General features: G+C 37.3%; 1 protein-coding gene across 1 annotated transcript in view; it reads right to left on the bottom strand.

The window, feature by feature from the left end:
- The window catches only part of herc3 (HECT and RLD domain containing E3 ubiquitin protein ligase 3), a 33,011-nt gene extending 13,298 nt beyond the window's left edge, over positions 1–19,713 (bottom strand). The window contains exons 1-18 of the mRNA XM_059341939.1: positions 19,644–19,713; positions 16,451–16,802; positions 12,402–12,561; positions 11,955–12,031; positions 10,935–11,156; positions 9,744–9,835; positions 9,247–9,377; positions 8,602–8,753; positions 7,855–7,910; positions 7,202–7,326; positions 6,968–7,027; positions 5,054–5,165; positions 4,242–4,431; positions 1,822–1,985; positions 1,613–1,726; positions 594–620; positions 395–493; positions 116–286 (exon numbers count right to left, since the gene is read on the bottom strand). Of these exons, the coding sequence (XP_059197922.1) occupies positions 116–286; positions 395–493; positions 594–620; positions 1,613–1,726; positions 1,822–1,985; positions 4,242–4,431; positions 5,054–5,165; positions 6,968–7,027; positions 7,202–7,326; positions 7,855–7,910; positions 8,602–8,753; positions 9,247–9,377; positions 9,744–9,835; positions 10,935–11,156; positions 11,955–12,031; positions 12,402–12,561; positions 16,451–16,673 (2,175 nt within the window). The 5' untranslated portion in view covers positions 16,674–16,802; positions 19,644–19,713. The remainder of the gene's footprint in view (positions 1–115; positions 287–394; positions 494–593; positions 621–1,612; positions 1,727–1,821; positions 1,986–4,241; positions 4,432–5,053; positions 5,166–6,967; positions 7,028–7,201; positions 7,327–7,854; positions 7,911–8,601; positions 8,754–9,246; positions 9,378–9,743; positions 9,836–10,934; positions 11,157–11,954; positions 12,032–12,401; positions 12,562–16,450; positions 16,803–19,643) is intronic.

Here is a 19,713-nt window from a genome sequence, read left to right as displayed (position 1 = left end):
TGTTGAAAAATTAAAAATTAAATAAATACTTTAATAAAAAAAAAAAAGGTACAGACTTTTTTTTTTTAAATTACACAACTACAGTGACTTTAAAAATCTTAGGCGTAGCTCTCACCTTGAGCGGTTTCTTGAGGTCCACATCAGAGTACATGGTGAGCTCTCGTAACGTGTCGCTCACTAAATGGTTCCTTCGCACATGGAGCACCAGGTAAGGGTTCCTAGCAAGGTGGGGTTCAAGCGTGAGCAGCATAAAGACGTTGTGTAGGTTTGCACCGCTTACTGCCATCTGGGTCACAGGTTCAGGTGGGAGAAGCAAGAAAAGTGAGTCAGATTCAGTTGGATAATAAAAAGACATTTATTGACAACAATCAAATAGAACCTCTGTAGCAGATACCTGCATTTGCAGTTCAGCGTCTGTTTGCAGCATGGTTGTCTTGGCTTGAGCGTTCAGTATGAACGGGTAGGCACATAGGTTCAGTGAGGGAAAGTCACTCTGCAAGGAAAATTAGGAAATATAAGTACTAGGCTAAAATTTAACAAATAAATCTGCCATGTAATTTTAAATGTGCAAATGTAGTCTTTAAATTTGGTACCTGTGAAGGGGAGGATGATCCCACTTTCTAGAAAACAAAAAGAGAGAAAAGCAAAGTCATCTTACCTGACCTGGAGTGAAAAAGGGCCAAGAGAAACTTTTTATTAACAACGATAGTGAACATTTGGGGCTTAACATAATTTCAAGGCTGTATAGTAGACTCCAGTGGGTTAAAAAGCAAGCGCCACCTACATTAAAAAAAAAACTAATGAATATTTTTTTGAATTTCAATCAACAAGTTCAACCTCATAGAAAGCATTTGGCTGGAAGAGTCTCAGTAGATATTTATATTATAACTGCTCACCAGAAAAACATTTACACAACATTTATACTTTTGCTAGGGACAAACAATATTCAACATCCACAAATATTACAACAAAATATCATATTTTTTAATATAGTAATTAATTAGTGTGACTGCTAGAAAAAGCAAGTACAAATAAATGAGTAAAGCCAGACACCCGATCTTTAGAGGGCTGGTATGATAACATTTATGACATTTTTGTAATGGAAAGGATCACCTTATCTGTGAGACTTTAGGAAACTACATTTGAGAACAATTTGGAGAAGGGTCCCAAAAATTATTTATTTATTTATTTTAAATCTCAATTGGAAAAACACCCATGTTCTATGTTTGTGTACTATAATAAATACATTGTAAAAAGCTGAAAAAATTGATAATTCTGTAAGAGTATCAAACTAAAGATGACTGTGTGAACAGCGACAGCAATGTGGTCCCAAATAAAGGGGTCAAAAGCTGTAATAAGATTATAAAAATCCCTCCAATGTCCGAGGAGTAAAAGGGGCTCGTCTGTGAACCTGAGACACCTATTGGATGGCTGGAACTGAAAAACAGCAACACACCCACCAGCAGTTCTGGATAATCAAAATTCCTCACCGTCTCTGTAGACATTGGGAATGACATGGGTTAAGAGTGTGTGTGTGTGTGTGGTGTGAGTAGCTTTAGCAGATGTGAAGTAACAGGGGAGTGAAACATTGTTGGAGAATGTCAGTACTCACAATTTCAGCTTTACTCAGAAACCATTTGAGGTAGTCTTCCTGGATGTCCACCAGGTTGGTGATGTCGGGGATATAAAAGCGGCTGTACTCCACATGGCGGGCTTTTAAGTTTACCTAGTAACACGGAGCAAACACCTGCCTCAACACAGTCATTTAAAAACAGATTATGTTTGTTTGCAGCAGCAGCAGCTGGTGAGCTGTGTGGATACCTTGTGGAGTTTCTCCAGCAGCCTCAGAGTAGCAATAAAATAGTTCTCGTAGAAGACGGGAACCAGCAGCGTCTTGCCTCCCGTCAGCATGAACACAACGATGCTCTTGTACATGTCGACCATTCTTGTGAACACGCTGCCGTCCACAAAACACCACCAGTTGTCTGCAGGGACAGAAATAAGGTCAAACTAAATTACAAAGCAAACAAAACTCAAACAAAACACATTTTACCTAATCCGTAAGAGAAGTTTCTCGTTGGATCTGTCAGCTTTTTTTGAATGTTTTTAAGTGTAAATATGTTTGTGTTCTCATATACAGTACAGGCCAAAAGTTTGGACACACCCATCTCATTCAATGCATTTTTCTTTATTTTCATGACTATTTACATTGTAGATTCTCACTGAAGGCATCAAAACTATGAATAAACACATATGGAATTATGTACTTAACAAAAAAAGTGTGAAATAACTGAAAACATGTCTTGTATTTTAGATTCCTCAAAGTAACCACCCTTTGCTTACTAGAATATAAGACATGTTTTCAGTTATTTCACACTTTTTTGTTAAGTACATAATTCCACATGTGTTCATTAATAGTTTTGATGAATTTACAATGTCAATAGTCAAGAAAATAAAGGAAACGCATTGAATGAGAAGGTGTGTCCAAACTCTTGGCCTGTACTGTATTTATGCATCAGCACTAGCAGGTTCCACATAATGTTTGTATGCTGTCTTTGTAGGTTTGCTGATTGAATGGAGTTCTTGTCGGATGACTCGGCACACTTTACGACATCGCAGTTAAAGGGTCTGGGGACAAATCAATATTTATATCTGCTTCACACAGCAGGTAAGAAAGAAAGCGAATTCTTGCTCTAGCCCTCTTCTTTTATTCCTCACATTATTCTTTATTTTCAAGTGTAACACCATGAATGCCTTTAAGGAGTGACAGTTATCGTGCCTGCGTGTGCAGTTGCCACAAAACAAAAAAGTCTTTTCTCTGGACAAACTTGAAAACTTCTAAACCTTTGTTTAGAATTAAAGAAAAGAGTTGAATACAGAACAAAAAAGGGTCAAATGAACAGTGATAGAGCACGGGCGAAAACATGAGTCAGCCTTGGTCCATTGTGGGATCGAAAAGGATTCTGAATCGGCACCGGTAATGCTAAAAATAAGTTGTCCTTGTTTCATCCGCTTCCGAAAACAAATGTACGTGCAGTCAAATCAAGATCTTTACAATACAACAAGGTGGTGTTCATGGAAACACTACCACTTTTGTCCACAGGGGCCGCCAAAATCAACATAAAATGAAAGTTCCTGCTGCTTTGAATGAATACCATTTCAAGGTAGTCCAAAAACAAGTTTTGGTTTGGCTTGCTGTGTGGCAAAACCTTTCTTTGTTGTTGATATCAGCCTGAAAAACTCATCATCAGTCGCTGCAGTAAAGATTGAATTTTATTTGTGGTACGTAAAGTTGCTTTATGTTGTCTTTTAAGATTTATTCAAATGATTACTTCTGGAAGTGTTTTCTTGCCTAGTGGTGTTTCTTTAATATTCCTGATGATACAGAGATGAGCAGGTGACATGGATGTGGATGAGTGTAGGTGACGAGTCATGTGGTGTGATTGTGCCACGGTTATTGTCATGACATGTTCTGTGTTACTGGGGATTTCCACCGGGCGCTTTACAGCAGCAGCACGTCAGCTCAGCGAGCCGGTCGTATATACGCGAGATCACGAGATCACGAGATCACGAGATCACGAGATCACGCGATAATCCTGACCATACGGGAGACCGCAAGATCCCGTGATAAACTCTAAACTCTATTTATACAGTCTATGGATAAACTGTGTGTATAAAGTAAACAACAACAACAACAACAACCAACAGCTTACTTTGCTTCTCTGACGTGACAGATCTGTTGATCTGACCATCTATCCTTATAAAAACAATATGTTGTGTCATAATGATTGAATGATGTTCCACTTCAACAATCCGTCTCTTGTCGTCCGTGTCGCCGATCCTCTGAGACCCTTTGATTGATTGATTGATTGATTGATTGCTGATCTGGTGCCCCGGTCATAACATAATGTTGATGTGAAGTAGTTTTAGGCTGCATGAACTGCGTATTGTGTTTTATTTTGAAAGGGGCGGAAGTGTTTTACGCTGATTCTGAGTCGGACTTCCTGTCTGGTGCAATCTGCTCTCTCAGAGACGCTGCTGAGACGCTGCTGTAACGTTCCGCAGCACGCCCAGTGGAAATGCTCTCATTGATTAGAGTGTTACCTATTTGCAACGGCGAACGCGACGCTGACGTGACGCTGCAGTAACGGGCCCGGTGGAAATCAGGCTTTATGTGCTACCATGTGCTTTCTAATGACTTGAAAAGAAAAAAGTTGAAAATGATATATGATATATGATACCCAATACTTTGCTGGGGTTGGCGTCTAGCCGGAGGATGGCCATAGCCAGGGGGATAGTGAGGCGGATGTAGTTCTTGGAGTCGAACAGGGCCGGGTACTCAGACAAGATGAGGTAGATCCTCATGGCCTCGACGTCCGGAGGGGAGCGCGGCAGCTGAGGGATCAACAGACTCTCAAAACTCTTGGTGGCCTGAAGAGAAACAGAGAGGACATGTATGACTGATTGTATGTATATTTCTACTTTTAATTACACAGAAATAAGAATCAATATTTACTGTTCTACAGAGAAAAGTATTTGAAATGTACTATATTACGATATGTTTGAAAGCTAATAAGTGTTATTAAATAAACCAGAGACATTTATGGGATATTTTCCAATTCCAAAACAGCTTGGATCAAAAATATCAGTCAGTAAATTTTGGGAGAGGCTTTTAGTGGTTGGGAATGTGGCCTCGGTCTCAACACAGATTATAATTCATGTTAGGAAGGTCCATGAGCCCCAACCTATCATTACTGAGCTAATGTTAGAGGTTATGACTCAGTACTGCAGCTTGTGGCACAAATTTGCGGCAGAACTCGATGTACTTTAAAAACAAGCCAAATATTCACATGTTTTTCTTATAACCACAAGGGAGATTTCCAATATTGTGAAGCAGTTCCTCCTTTAACTGCTTTATTATGATGACAAAAACCTAAACAGTAAGCTAATCCAACAGTTTTGACTCATGTCAAGTTTTGGTTCAGCAGAGCAGAAAAGAGAAAACTTTATTACATTGTACACATACAATTATAAATACATTTTTAGCCACTACCTGCTCCAGAAGTCCAGAGAAGGCCGGTTTGCTGAGCGTATCAAACAGCACTCTGACAGAGTTGAGATCGATGCCGGGGATCTTTGGGTTGGTTTTGAAGTGGACATCATCACTGAGAAACCAAACAAACATGTGATTATGTGTCAACTATCTATGATGTCTCAGTGATCACTAACAGCGTAAAAATAGGCCCGAGCTCAGGTTCAGGGACTTTGAGGTAAAGCTTTGATGTTAGAAGCGCACTTTACTTTGGATTAAACACCGACAGTTAGATGAACACACAGCCTCAAAGGTTTTAAGTCAATCCCCGAGCAGATCTGGAAGAGCCGAGGATAGAGAGTACAAACTGGAAAACATGCCTGCACAAAGCCAACATAACCCCTCAGCGTGAAGGACGGCAACTATTTACAGTGTAAGCCTTCACATTGTTATAGCTCAGGTTTTATTTAGTCATAACACAAATATGACCGATCTGATCTTTGGAAACTGTTGGCCAAACAAAAAACACTGATGCAGATAAGTACACTGTGAGTCTCAGCGCTGACCCGCCACATGAGCCGTTCTGGGGCCCAAACAAATACAATGAAAAGTGTGCTTCATGAGACACTTTTTCCCTTTACATGACACATTTCACCATGTTTTATAACTTATCACTAGCTAATGGGGTATGTGTGCAGGAAAAAGCCAAATGAGATGTTAAATTGCAAAGCTGCAAAATTATGGTAGTTTGATGATCAGGCTTTGAGTTCTGAGTTTAAATAACTGTGACAGCAATCAACAGGACTAAAAGACAAAGTGTTTATTGCCAGATATGAAGTCATCTAATGTAAATTTAATAATAATTTAAGGGTTCTTTAAATTGATAATCAAGCTTTGATTTATGTGTTTATATAACTGAAAGCAATCAACAGGACTAAAAAAAGGTTTAGTCACTGTCATTTTATACATATTTTTCTCCATAACTGAACGGATTTCAATTACAAACCCGATGTTGGCACAAAAGTTGGAATGCTGTGTAAAATGTAAATGAAAACAGCCTGAAATTCAGAATTCTAAGCATATATTTACGAAATTTTATCAGTTTAAACATAAAATATATTATCTTCGTATGGTTTTAATTGAATATGTCACAAAGGAAAAGAAAAAAATAGCATTCTGATTTATTTAAACTTGAGACAACGTCCCAACTTTTATGTAATAGGGGTTGCGCAATTATTTCATAACAATAGCAATTTCATAGCAATTCAATTACATAACATATTACTAGTTACTCCCCAACACTTATCATAATACATCCTGATTTAATGTTTTTATTATATTTTACATTAATAATCCTAATTAACAAAGTAAAATCAATCTAGTGAAGTAAAAATTACAATATTGACAAATGGAGAAGTAGACAGTAACATAAATGGAAAAACTACAAGTACCTCAAAATTGTACAGAAGTACAGTACTTAATAAAGTAAAAATTAGTGAATAGTTTAGTGACTATTCAAATCCAACTACAACCTACAACCACTGACTTTATATATTTATTTATTTTTATTTTTATTTTCATTTTTTATATTTATTCCCTGTTAAGTGTCTTTGAGTGTTTAGAAAAGTGCTATATAAATTCAATATATTAATATTATTATTATTGCTATTAATTCCTGGTGAATTTCAGTAGTATGAAGTACTTCATTTCATCTCCAGATTTCATCTGTTTTCCACCTTGATGGCTGCCACAGTTCAATCCTTGCAGACGATAAGTATCTGCTGATGAATCTGTACTAAGAAGCCTTCACACCTTCACACAGATTGATATTGAGAGAAGTCAGTCAGTGAGCAGGCAGATAGCATCTTTCCCAGCCCTGACGGTCAGCAGGTTTTGCTCGATAAGGCAACATACCATGAAGAGGTGTTTACGTACCTTTGGTCCAAGAAGCTGGCGTTCCAACAAGCCGTAGAGGAGAGTTGAACTATGATGTCACTGTGCACAGAGTACAGGGACCATTAAAATAGAATTAATTTAACAAAAGTCTTATGTGTGATAATATACCAAAGTAAAACCACTATTAATACTAAAAATCTACATGAGAATTAACATTTTATACATGGTACAATGCAATATATTTCAAGTAATACCTTTAATTATTTGACTCACTTTGTGACACTGGAATCTGTGCTGTACATCAGCTTTAATCTCCATGAATTTAATCGTTCATAATTCATTGGGGAGAGAGATTTACTGACATTAATCACTCTGAAGTCTTCTGGTGGGACAGAATTCTGCAGAGAAGGATACAAACAGAGACAAGATAAGAGCTCAAACATTTGGATTGGATTGTTTGCACTGTAACTTCCACAGTTCAGCAGCACGGAGACATTTGGGCTTTAGTTTGGGTTGTGTCTCTTTCCTCCATGAAGAGAAAATAAATAGGCCACGCCTGAAGTCTAAATATTGTACTGTAGAGGCTGAATGTGTGTTATGTCTTTATCAGTGCACATTCCTGACAGTTTGCTGGATATTTGTAGCAGACAATTGCTCCAGATACAGTACATCTCCTTCAGGAGAACTGGTGAGAGGTTAGACATTAATGCCACCCTGTGGTGAAACACTGAAGGACATCAAAGACACAAACAGACTGGAGCTCTCTCATTATCCTCATTATTTTTTAAAGTTTGCATCAAAACTATGTTTTCTCGGACTGTTTATAGACAGACTTGAAGTTAAGTGATGCAAATATAACAAGAACAATAATTCTGTCAGGAAACTTTGGAAAAGGGGTTGGCTGAAATATTAACTGAATCACACACCTGTTGATTAGAGTACAATAAGAAGCTATGGTCTCCTCCACAGATGATTTTGGTCACTGTATATTGTTTTGATTCCGATAAAGAAAGGAAAAAGAAACAGCACATGTTAGTTGGCCAACATTTTATAACAGTTAATCAAATAGTGACTTTGAGTATTTTTCTGAGGTAATACATCAAATGAGAAGTAGGATCATTTTCTCATTGACTTCTATACAATTTGACTGATTTTTGCAACCAATGGAATGCAGGTTTAAGGCACTTCAGCACTGGCTTCACTTTACAGACCTGGAGGCACATCCACTTATTTACTACTGTCTCATTGTTTTGTGTAGTAGCCCATCTCATTACTTTTATTGCAGTTTATTTTACAAACTCAGCGTCTCAGTCTCATCTTGTCATGTGACAGTTAAGTGCTTGGAAGCTAATCCGTCTCTAATGGCACATTTCTCTAGATCTGAGAGAAAGCAGCAACAGGTTGTTATTAGGTGATTACACCCATTTGTGCCTTTTAATTAAAAGGCCAGTGTCCCATAAATTAGGACCTTTCGAATGAGACTTTAAACAGATTTTATTTGTATGTCTTGGGATGAATGTGGCAATGACATTCACACCTAATTATCTTTAACAAATAATAAAACTTGTATTTTTTCTACAGGGTCCTATTGATTTTACCTCCCAGAAAATAGAGAAAGTATTCATAATAGCCAGGCATTAAAAAAGCAATTTAAGCTACAATTGTCTGTTTACCTGTTTTTTGGGAATTTCCAGTCAGGAAAATGGCCTTTACGGGTAATGGGCTTCTCGCATCCCCCAGTATTCCTGTGCCCAGCTGGCCGTAGCTGTTACAACCAAACGCATACACCACACTGGAGGAAGGCACAAATGCCAACGTGTGGTGCCTGGAAAAAAGGAAAAAAGCAAGATTTAGGATGCAGAGAGACAGAACCATTTATTCATTCAACCTTTATTTAATCTTGAGAACTTGTTGAAGGCATGCTCTCATGTTCAATGTGTCAAGGGTACAATTAAAACAGAATACATATACACAAAAAACAAAGAAAAGGAAAAGAGAACATCCAATAACAACCACCCTTTAATACGTTGAGTTAATTAGTTTTCTAGTCAAATTTAGGACAATCTAATGACCCTACAATCCATTTGAGATCTTTGAATCTTTAGTTTTTGTTGATATAAAGGTGTTAAAATTGAATATATATTTTAAGTTTATGCAGCACAATACAACTTCACCAGTAACTACTCCTTCAAAAATTGACCACAGCGCCTAAAAACACCTTTCTGACATATTTTAAGTTTCCCAACGATCTGTAAATATATTATTTAAATATATTATTGTTGAACAAAAATTCTGTGTAGGTTTTAAAGAGACAGTACCTGCCACAGGTGATCTGCGACACCTCAGTGCCCATGAGCTCCAGCACTCTTCTGGGTAACAGTTCATTGTTGGTGGAGCCGTGACCCAGCTGACCCCACGAGCCTTCGCCAAATGTAAACAAACCGCCATCCTGCCAGAGACACAACACAGAGTTCATGTTGTTGTTGTCTGACACAGAAATTCTTGGCATAGTGATGCAGCTAGTCAAAGTGAAAATATTTTTGTTTTTCTGCAGGACCACACGTGACTCAGTGCTAGATTAAGATTAGAGTGAGGCAGTCTGGCTGGAACAAGATTTTATCTGTACAATGAAGGTAGCAAGAATACTACAATATAACTGATTTGACATTTATCTGACAGTTGACCAAGCAGCAACTAACCAAATTGGACTTTTTAATAGTTGGTGGCAAGCTTTCAGAGGCAGCAAGGTGCTCTGATACTATGTGGTTCTTTAAACAAAAAAAAAAGCACTGGCGGGGGTTATTGATATCTGTACCTTTGTGAGGGCTGCTGTATGTTCATCTCCACAGGCGATGTGAACAACTTTTTGAGATCTCAAAAATTTGATGTGGCAGGGGACAGCACGATCTGAGAAAGAGAACATAGACAAGCAAGCAGGGTCACTCTGTTCTACACTGCTGCTAGTTACCAAATGATTATTAATAATTAACAAATGAGTGTTATGATTTTTGGAGCGATTTAACCCCTGATGTTCGGCCCAGGTTATCTGTTAATGTGAGGGGTTCGCAGGTTCAATCTTAAACCTCCTGAACTCCGACTCATTGGGACAACCTCGATGATTTCAAACATGTGAAGGCAGATGCTAGATCAGTAGAAGATAGGGATCAAAACTTAAACAACGGTATTCACACTGTAGTTTCAGAATGAAGAAGAGCAATAGATCATAATGTCACTTGTTGATGTGACAATAAATTGCACTTGATGAATCTACAGTGTCCATACCATTGTTTCCATTGATATTAAGGAGTTAAAATCTGGACAATACTTTTAAATCAATAGCCAGAGCGGCAGATTTTTTAAAATCATGTAGTCTAAATCTGGCTTATAGGAACATACCAACTCCAGCATTTTAACTTCTGTTTGTATCATTTTAACTTCTGTTTGTACATTTCCCAAATATAAACACTTCTTTCATGTATGAATCATACACACTTCTCTATCCACAGTCAAAGCATTACTGTGAATTGTTGAATCTATGTATACCTACATATTGTATATGTATACAGTACAGGCCAAAAGTTTGGACACACCCATCTCATTCAATGCATTTTTCTTTATTTTTTTTTACATTGTATATTCTCACTGAAGGCATCAAAACTATGAATAAACACATATGGAATTATGTACTTAACAAAAAAAGTGTGAAATAACTGAAAACATGTCTTGTATTTTAGATTCCTCAAAGTAACCACCCTTTGCTTACTAGAATATAAGACATGTTTTCAGTTATTTCACACTTTTTTGTTAAGTACATAATTCCACATGTGTTCATTAATAGTTTTGATGAATTTACAATGTCAATAGTCATGAAAATAAAGGAAAAACATTGAATGAAAAGGTGTGTCCAAACTTTTGGCCTGTACTGTATGTCTGATAATAATACATCCTTTATATCTTTTAAACAGCAGTGTGTTGCTTTTTCCATCCAGCTGATTTTTTTTTTTACCTTGTTTATCATTGAGACCCAGCTGTCCAGCTCTGTTCTTGCCCCAACCGAATACAGCTCCGGACAAGGAGAGAGCGAAACTGTGGTCTCCCCCGGCGGTTATCTGTGCCAAAGGAATACCCGCCAGAGACTTGAGGGGATGAGGGAACAGCTTGCTCGGCTCTCCCTTGCCCAGACCGAGCTGTCCGCTGGTGTTCTGGCCCCACGTGAACAGCTGGCCATCTGAGAGGAAAAAGAACAGAGAAGCAAAAATAGGTAACTGCAGATCTGCAGCATTTACTACCAGTACAGGCAAATATACATTTGTTTGGTACCATGTGACTGTGTAGTTGTTAAAATGCACAACATGAATCTCTTATCTCTCAGGGACTCTTTCTATCCAATCTGACTCTCCGTCAAATATTTTTAATACCTTTTATTTAAGTTCATTTATATTTTATTTATTTAATAGTTTTGCATTTATATAAACATTCACACGTGAACAAAAATACTGAATTGTACAGACATTACCCCTCATTTTATCTACCCCTTATCCCTCCTCTCTACCTCCTGTTACCAAGAGCACACTCAGACAGGAAAAACTATAACATTAGGCAAATTACTAAACAGAGTAACAAATTAAATTAGCTGATAATAAATCAATAAATAATAATAAACATTAGCTACAATAAGCAGTGACCGTCTCTTTGTCCAATAATGGAAAAATGCCCCAAAAAATAATAGTAAAAAATGAAAATCTTCAAAATAACGGCTGTTTCAAATCTAAATTTACTATGCAGTGTCCTACATTTACTTTCTGCCACTTTGATTCAATGTCAGTATTCTTAGATGAATAAAATATTAATAACAAAACAGAATCTTTGGTCTCCACAATTATGAATTTGATGAATACATTTGAGATGCATTCGGATGCAAAGATTAAACTGCTATGACTTTAACCTTTGGACAAACAGTAGATGACTACAAGAGTACAGACATAAACAGTGTTGTTGTGCTGTGAGGATATTGTGGCTTTCACACCTCTAGAAAGTGCAATGCAGTGCTGATTCCCACACATTACTTGAGAGATCCTGTGGTCACACAACCTTTTGACCAGCCTAGGGGAAAAAAACATAACAAAAAACATTTGTTAATCAAAATAAAGACAACATACAAAATTACAAATTTAAGTCATTTTACCAGCTGTCAAGAAATGTAACGGGTGAATCTCTGAGCTGAACTGTAAGGCCAGCCCTTAAAAAACGACTTAACTAAATAATTTCATTAATGAATAAATCATTTTATACATTCTAATTTCATTGGAACGGAATAATTAATGACATTGTTATTTTGGATAAATGGGTCCCTACGAAATGAACCCAATCATAATGCTTAAACTTTCAATCTTTTCAAAGTCATCTTCATGTAGTGATTGATCTCCTGTCAGGCTAAAAGCTTGAATTCCTCCGTGTTGTGCTACTTAGTCACCTTGGGATTCGTACAACCGCCTCTGCAGTCCCCAGGCCCAGCTGGCCCCCTTCACCTGCTCCCCACGCAAACACTTGACCCTGTTCATTCACCGCCATCGAATGGGCCCGACCACTCGACACCATCATTATCGTCTGAGTATCCAGAGCTCCTACAAGCTCTGTGTAGAGGAGGAAGAGCATCAGACGTCAGCAGTTTCATGAGGAAAAAAATAGATCAAAATATGAAGAGTATGAGAGAGTATGTAGAGAGAGCATGCAAATGTATTGATTTTTCAATTTAAAGCTACCATCTTGTTTGGTAGGCACTCTTCTGGTCCATGATAGTCATACTGAGTAAAATTTTCCAAAAATCTTTCCTTTCAGTTAACAAGCTTCAGATTCCAAGAATGCTTTTGTGCATTTTTTTGGACTCAACCCATGTGAAGCATTTAGCGTGGGTATTTTATCTTATCTTTTGAGTGGCAATTTTTGCTGGCATGTTACTTTTTTATTTGAATTTTGTATCACATAGACATTGTCAGTTTAATCTTTTTTACAGACTAATTCGAACTACCTTTCCAAGTAGCCGTGGTTAACCAATTGAGGCCTAAAACGGCTGTAAAACGGCTGTAAAACCGATTTTAAAATAAGCCCCTAAAACCTGAAGTTTTTCTGGAAATTCAACAGAAGTGTCAACGCTTCTACTAAATAATAGATTTTTCAGCCTCTGTAGCAGATAGACATGAAATTCAAAAAGTATTTGAGAGCTTATACAAATACTACAAAACTACGTATCCGCTTTCCAGGCTTGAATGGGTTAACCAAACTAGACTTCTGCATAGGGTAGCTTCGATGTAATTCAATTTCTATGCTTTCAAAGTAGCCTCCTGAACATTGGTCATAACATAATAATACCTGAGATACAGAGGCTAGGGAGCGGATGATATTACACATAGCCAAGAAAAATCTGAGTCATCTATGGCTTCAAGGTGCACGGTGAAAGTGGGCTTGTGTCACACCACAGAAATGCAGTAGGAATGTAAGTAGGGCATACTGTGTGGTGCAGACAGTCAGGGACTGTGCATTTGGTGCACTGCCTTCCTGTGTGATTTCCTGCTGCAGAACTGGTTAATCACTGGAGTTAACCGAGTTACAAATGCTTTCAAAAAATTATAAATGAAAATAATCTGATACAGTGGTTTCAATTGAGCTTATGCTTCAAATCATTCAATCAGCAATCTACAATTGTTGGCTTTTTAAGACACACATTCAAGTCACTAAACGTGCCTGATGAAGGCCTAAAACATTCAGGTGTAAAGTCAATAGAAGTGCTTCTATCTAAGTACGTAGGATCCTTGTATGGGATAGGTCTGTTTATTTGCTCAAAGTCCAGTGATTCCTGCATTTATTCACTGTTGTTACAGCTTCACCCACATGCCTGTACAAAGTAACACAAACTTCCACCCACGATACCACTGTCTGCTATCACTTCACAAGGCATGAGAGAGTTTCAAATCTCCTTCAAATGGTTATGTGGCTCAACGTGCAATCTCATGTTCCCACTCAGAAATGGAGGCACCCGTATACTGACACTCAGCACAGTTTGCTTTGCAAATTAGATACATTTTAAATATAATATACAACAACATAGAATCAATAATAAGTTGTGAAGTAAAGCTTATGGAATTGCCATAAGACATTTACTTTTGTTTAGTAAGAGTCATCCACGCCGTGTGATATCTAGCAACTATAAAACAAGAGACACTTGCTCTGACCTGCAAAAGAGAATTCAATACATTTCTGGTAACCTTCTCCAGTTTTACACTGAGGGGTTACCTGGAAAATCATCGTGTTGGAACCACTGCATCATAAGGGTGTAACTCTATCACAGCATGTCCAGCTGATATGTAAAATCTATTTTAGTTCAACATCTTTTTCATATTTATATCTTCTTATCACTTACGTATTTGTGATTTTAATTAAAAAAAGAAAGGTTTAGAAACTAAGCACAGATCTGTTATTTCTATCATTAATTGCTTTACAGAAACAAGACTATGGGCGCGTTCCAACACCACTACCGGACTATTTAGTTTGCCAGAAAAAGATTTAGTATGCCTCAGTACATAGTATGTCAAAAGCAGTATGCCAAAAACACCAGGTTGTTCTACTGCATACGGACCCATTTTGCAGTTTGCAAGCCAGCATGGTGTTCTGGCTGCTGACCAACAATCCTCATCGACTAAGTCTTGAGGAAAGCATAGACCAGTGACAAATCATTGACAGGAACCGTGACGGATATATGAGCAAATAGGTCAGAATTTAAGCTGTATGTCCCAATTGTTTGCATATTGCCTGCAACAGTATGTTCTTTGTAAGGCCAGCTGTGGTGCATACTGCACATGGGAGAGATTTCTGCCAGAAACCTTGTTAGGTTGAGGCAACAAAGTAACTACTTAAGTTAATTAAGTTCAGAAAAAGATCATGGTTTGGGTTTAAATAGAACTTGGGCCGGGACTCGATTAAAAAAATTAATCTAATTAATTAGAGGCTTTGTAATTAATTAATCGAAATTAATCGCATTTTAATCGCATATAAATATTTGACCTGAGAACAGTGAGAAGCAATTTTTTTCATATGGATGTTTAGTATACCGTTGAATACTACATTAGCGTCCACGCTAGCTGCTATATGTTTTGCATTGAGGTGATACTTGAGGCTCGTTTTGCTGCGTTGATATGGGAATTCCTTGTTGCATAGCAACACAACCATGCTCTTATCGACGTTTCCATCCGTTGGTTTTTTGTTACAAAATGTCCCATCATCCACGGGGCCAACCAAAGGTCTCATCAGCTTCTTCCTTCATGTTCACTGTGGTTTGTTGTTGTCTGAACTCATGAACGCTAGTTGGTGCTCCAGTATAATCGGTCCGCCTGAGACTCATCCAGTGAGAAACGTTCCGCGGTGCAAAAATAAGTGATTAAAATGCGTCAATTTTTTAATGTGTTAATTTTGGTGTAATTAATTAATCTTAATTAACGCGTTAAAGTCCCGGCCCTAAATAGAACCTTGGTTGCTTGGAAAAAGCCCTGAAGGCTAACTTCTCCCTTTTTTGTAATTTGGAAAGTAGGATAATAGTCTACAGTCATGCTACAACCTCTGTGAGGATGAACTTAAGCAGCATGCCATCATATTTACAATGACAATATTACCATGCTGATATTAAGCAGTTGCCAGGTATAATATTTACTACGTAGTTTTCCATGTTAGCTTTCTAACATTTACTTGGTGGCATTTAACATGGGGCTGATGGGAATGTCAATTATTTTTTGCAGGTATTTGGTCATAAACAAAAACATTGGACAAAATTCAATGTTGACCTGATTATAGTTCTCGATAAAAGGTGAGGGGGTTTAAGTTAATACTGTAAACAATCTGGGAACCATGAACTGTACCAAATTTTAGGGCAATTTGTCCAGTAGTTAGTCAAGATATTTCATTCCCAACAACAAATGTTCATCCAATGGTGGCGCTAGACTAGAGGAATAAAATTAGGTACAGGTAAATTAATTTCTCAGTAACAATACATCATGATATATAACATGTTTTTTGGTAATACGCCAAATAAGTATTCTATATAAAATAACCACATGGTAAAGTGTATTTTTGTATACTTCATACTCCATGTTAGAAAAACAGCACCTCTATGGTTTGCTCCAACTTTGTTCCTATGTGCATGTATCAGAAAGAAGAAAAGCAGCGTCCAAATGACATAATGGTTTTTCCCACATTGCAATAGAAATTATATAGAAAAATACATACAATGAACATTTTAATATTATTTTGATGTTGTCATATCACCCAGCCCTTTATCAAGATATTTCAATCTGAATCAAAATAGTGGACTAACTAGCAGACACATATTACCATGCCTAGAGCCAAACACTACCAAAACATGCCATGTCATGCTCACACCTGTTTGGTAACTTTCCATTCACACCTACTGAAAACAGTCCAGCAGGGTGGTGCAACATTAATCAAAAGGTCGTATCAGTGAATCTGAACGCTTACCTGGGGAAGTCCCTGGTTTGTTGTGGCCCAGCTGTCCACAGCTGTTAGAACCACATGTGTACACACTCCCATCATGCAGCAGGAACAGCGAGTGTTGTCCTCCACAGACGATTTCTTTAAGCCCCCTGCCACTGAACACATGACAGTTCCTTGGCTCAAACATGGGGTTCCTGTCCATACCGATACCCAACTGTCCATCCTTTGCATTCCCCCAACACAGCATGTTGGCGAGAGGAGAGGGGCTGAGCACCAATCTGAGGAGGCAGGGAGAGTGACGGCCAGATGGAGGAAGACAAGAAATGTTCAGGCTTGAGAGCAGCCCCGCTTTCTCCTCTTCATGTAAATTCCAACCCTGGAAGAAACAGAAAACGAGGCAATTATTTCATCTTTATTCATCACGAACACATGCTGATCACTGCACTTCATGTGTGAACGCTTGATGTTTTTTAAGAATAAAGTAGAGGTGGGTGTGGCTGTGTGTGTGAATGATGTAAGCATTATGACAGACGAACAGGACAGTGTGTTTAAATAACCCTGTCGGTGTAATCCCAGCTTAAGCAGCTCCAAGCAGTCCCGCCTTACTGTCAGTCCACATGCAATACATGCATGTTACTGAACGAGTAAGTCACAGGTAATAACCAAATGGGAATAGAGCATAATTAGAAAAATCAAACATGACATAAACCATTAGACACACAGAGCTGAAACTGTCATGGAGCTGAACACAAGCATCTGTAACCTTATCAAATTCATTATAGAGGCAATAAAACCAGGATTAACAAACTAAATACATTTATACCAAGGAAAACCATGTTTAAACTCCAAACAAAATTTACTCACTTTTATGTTTGAAATTGCATCACTTCTATGGCTTTTTAGTCTTTAAATGAAATGTGCGTGTGTCTCGCTGGAAATTATTCACTGGAATCATACATGTCAATATAGTGATAACTTCCATTTCACCAATAGTACATTCCATTAAATTCCTACAAAGTTTTTGCTCAATAGGGCTGGGCAATGTGAAAAAATAAAATATAAATGTTTTGTTTTTTTAGATATTGCTATGACATTGTAGGATTTGCCATTTGCCAGTATTGTGCAGTGCTACATTTTGTATTAATCATTTTAATTACAGCAGGACCGATATTTATGATCTATCATAGATCTATCAGTATCCATCTGTATTGGCATATATGTTGTCCTAGGTGCACCAATATAAAAAAACTTTTTTTACAGAAGATATATTGATGAAAACAATGCTTGATGTGATTTAGAAATGGTGTCATCATAACTTAGTTTGTTCAGCAGCATGCTGGACAATTAAAATGTTCTTCCCTCTATCACCTAAGGTGTAAAGACTACTTCTCCAAAGATAGTGATGCAGTCGACAGTATAATACATCGTATGTACATGTACAGCATTAGTATTAGTATTTTTGCATCGTCATATTGGTGCAAAATCCACATAGCTAATAGGCCTATTTGTATTCCACCTTAAAAATAAATTATATCAGCTGCCATATCTGTAATCAGTTGAATTTTCCCCTCCATTGATTGATATCTTTATTTGAACATGTTAAAACAAACAAAAATATTTATAGTAATAATAACTAACAATTATAATAAAATAAAATAAAATAGAATAGAAACAAAACAAAAAAAATAACATAACGCCATTCTTTGCAAAAATCTTTTACAAAATCACAATAAACAAAGTAATAATAAAGCCGAAATAAATATGTCATGTCTGAAAAAGGAAAAATCTAGTAAACCGGCATTTTCAAAAAAATGAAATGGAGCTAAAAAGTAAAATATTTGCTACCAAAGTGTGGTGGAATAGAAGTATAAAGTAGCAAAAAAAGGTAAATACTCAAGTAAAGTACCTGATTTACCTTGAGTAAATGTACATAGTTTTATTTTCAGCACTAAAAGATACTATCGTCACACTGTTAAAATAATCGCCTTAGTCATTTTTTGTCAAAAAATTTTTTTTTGCCTAAATCATCTCCTCATGACGCCGGCCACCTATGGTAAAATCGCCTACGTCCTCAGTTGATCAGATCATGTGATTTTACCCCTTTAAGATAATGGCCTATGTCAAGTGTGTGACTTGACTTGCAAGCAGATTTATTATGCCTAAGTCCAAATAAAATGTGACTTAGGCAATTTTGAACATGCCTTTGTGACTTAAGCAAGATATGCTAACACTTTATTTTGAAGGCGTCTACATAAGAGTGACATGAGCGTGTCATAAACATGACATGGGCTGTGTCATGAACATTAATGACACTTTGAAGTAACATTAATGCTCATGATACTTGTCATGTCATGTTTTTGACAGGCTTGTGTGACTCTTATGTAGACCTTCAAAATAAAGTGTTACCATATCTTGCTTAAGTCACAAAGGCATGTTCAAAAAATTGCCTAAATCATTTATTTCTCTTAAGTTACATAATTTACACACAGTGTTATTACTATGCCAATAGCCATGCTTTGTTAAATCCTTTGTGAGTGAAATGATCAATAAATGTCATATGTTACACTTTTGGTGAAGTTTTTTGTGTTTCCTGCAAAACTTGAAAAAATGAGTTAGGCGATCATTTTAACAGGGTGACGATATTGAAAATTAACTGTAGGATCCCAGTTAGTAAAAACTGAATAACACATGAATAACTGGTATAAGTCATATCGGCTTACTATAACACTCCTACAGTTTAAATTCACGTTTACAACATGCGAGCTATAATTACAATTTTATTATTATTACCAAACATTGCAATCAGAATAAGCTTACTGTAAATCTCGTTAGCTAGCCGTGTTTAAGCCTGATCATGTGCAGGGACGTGTATTTTAGGTTGCGTTAGCTTGCTGTTGTGGAGAAAGTGAAGAGGAGTGGCCTGCCTTGTGAAGACATGATTAACACAGTGTGCAGGCGTAGCTGAATATCTCCACTGACATTAGCTGGTTAAACAGTAAACTAACGGAACCGAAGCGGACTGTTTAATGACCCATACAAGCCGTTATAGTTACCTGTTAGCTATTTAACCTTAGCGAGCTACAGTAACACTACAACGCTAACAGTCAGTGTTATGGCTAAAAACACATAAATCCGCTGGTAAACCGATGTCTAAATTACAAATAGAGGAGTGTTGCGAAACGAGTGGTCCATCCTAAATGTAATAAAGGCTGTTTACCTGGACAGATGCATTCTGAAATTGGGCGTCTGGTTTCGGTTCCGCTCAGAAAACAAACGAGGAAGTACCA

The sequence above is a fragment of the Centropristis striata genome, chromosome 1 (assembly GCF_030273125.1).
Source record: "Centropristis striata isolate RG_2023a ecotype Rhode Island chromosome 1, C.striata_1.0, whole genome shotgun sequence".
Lineage (NCBI taxonomy): Eukaryota > Metazoa > Chordata > Actinopteri > Perciformes > Serranidae > Centropristis > Centropristis striata.
Note: the sequence above shows the minus strand (reverse complement) of the source record. Positions and strands in the feature narration are given on the sequence as shown.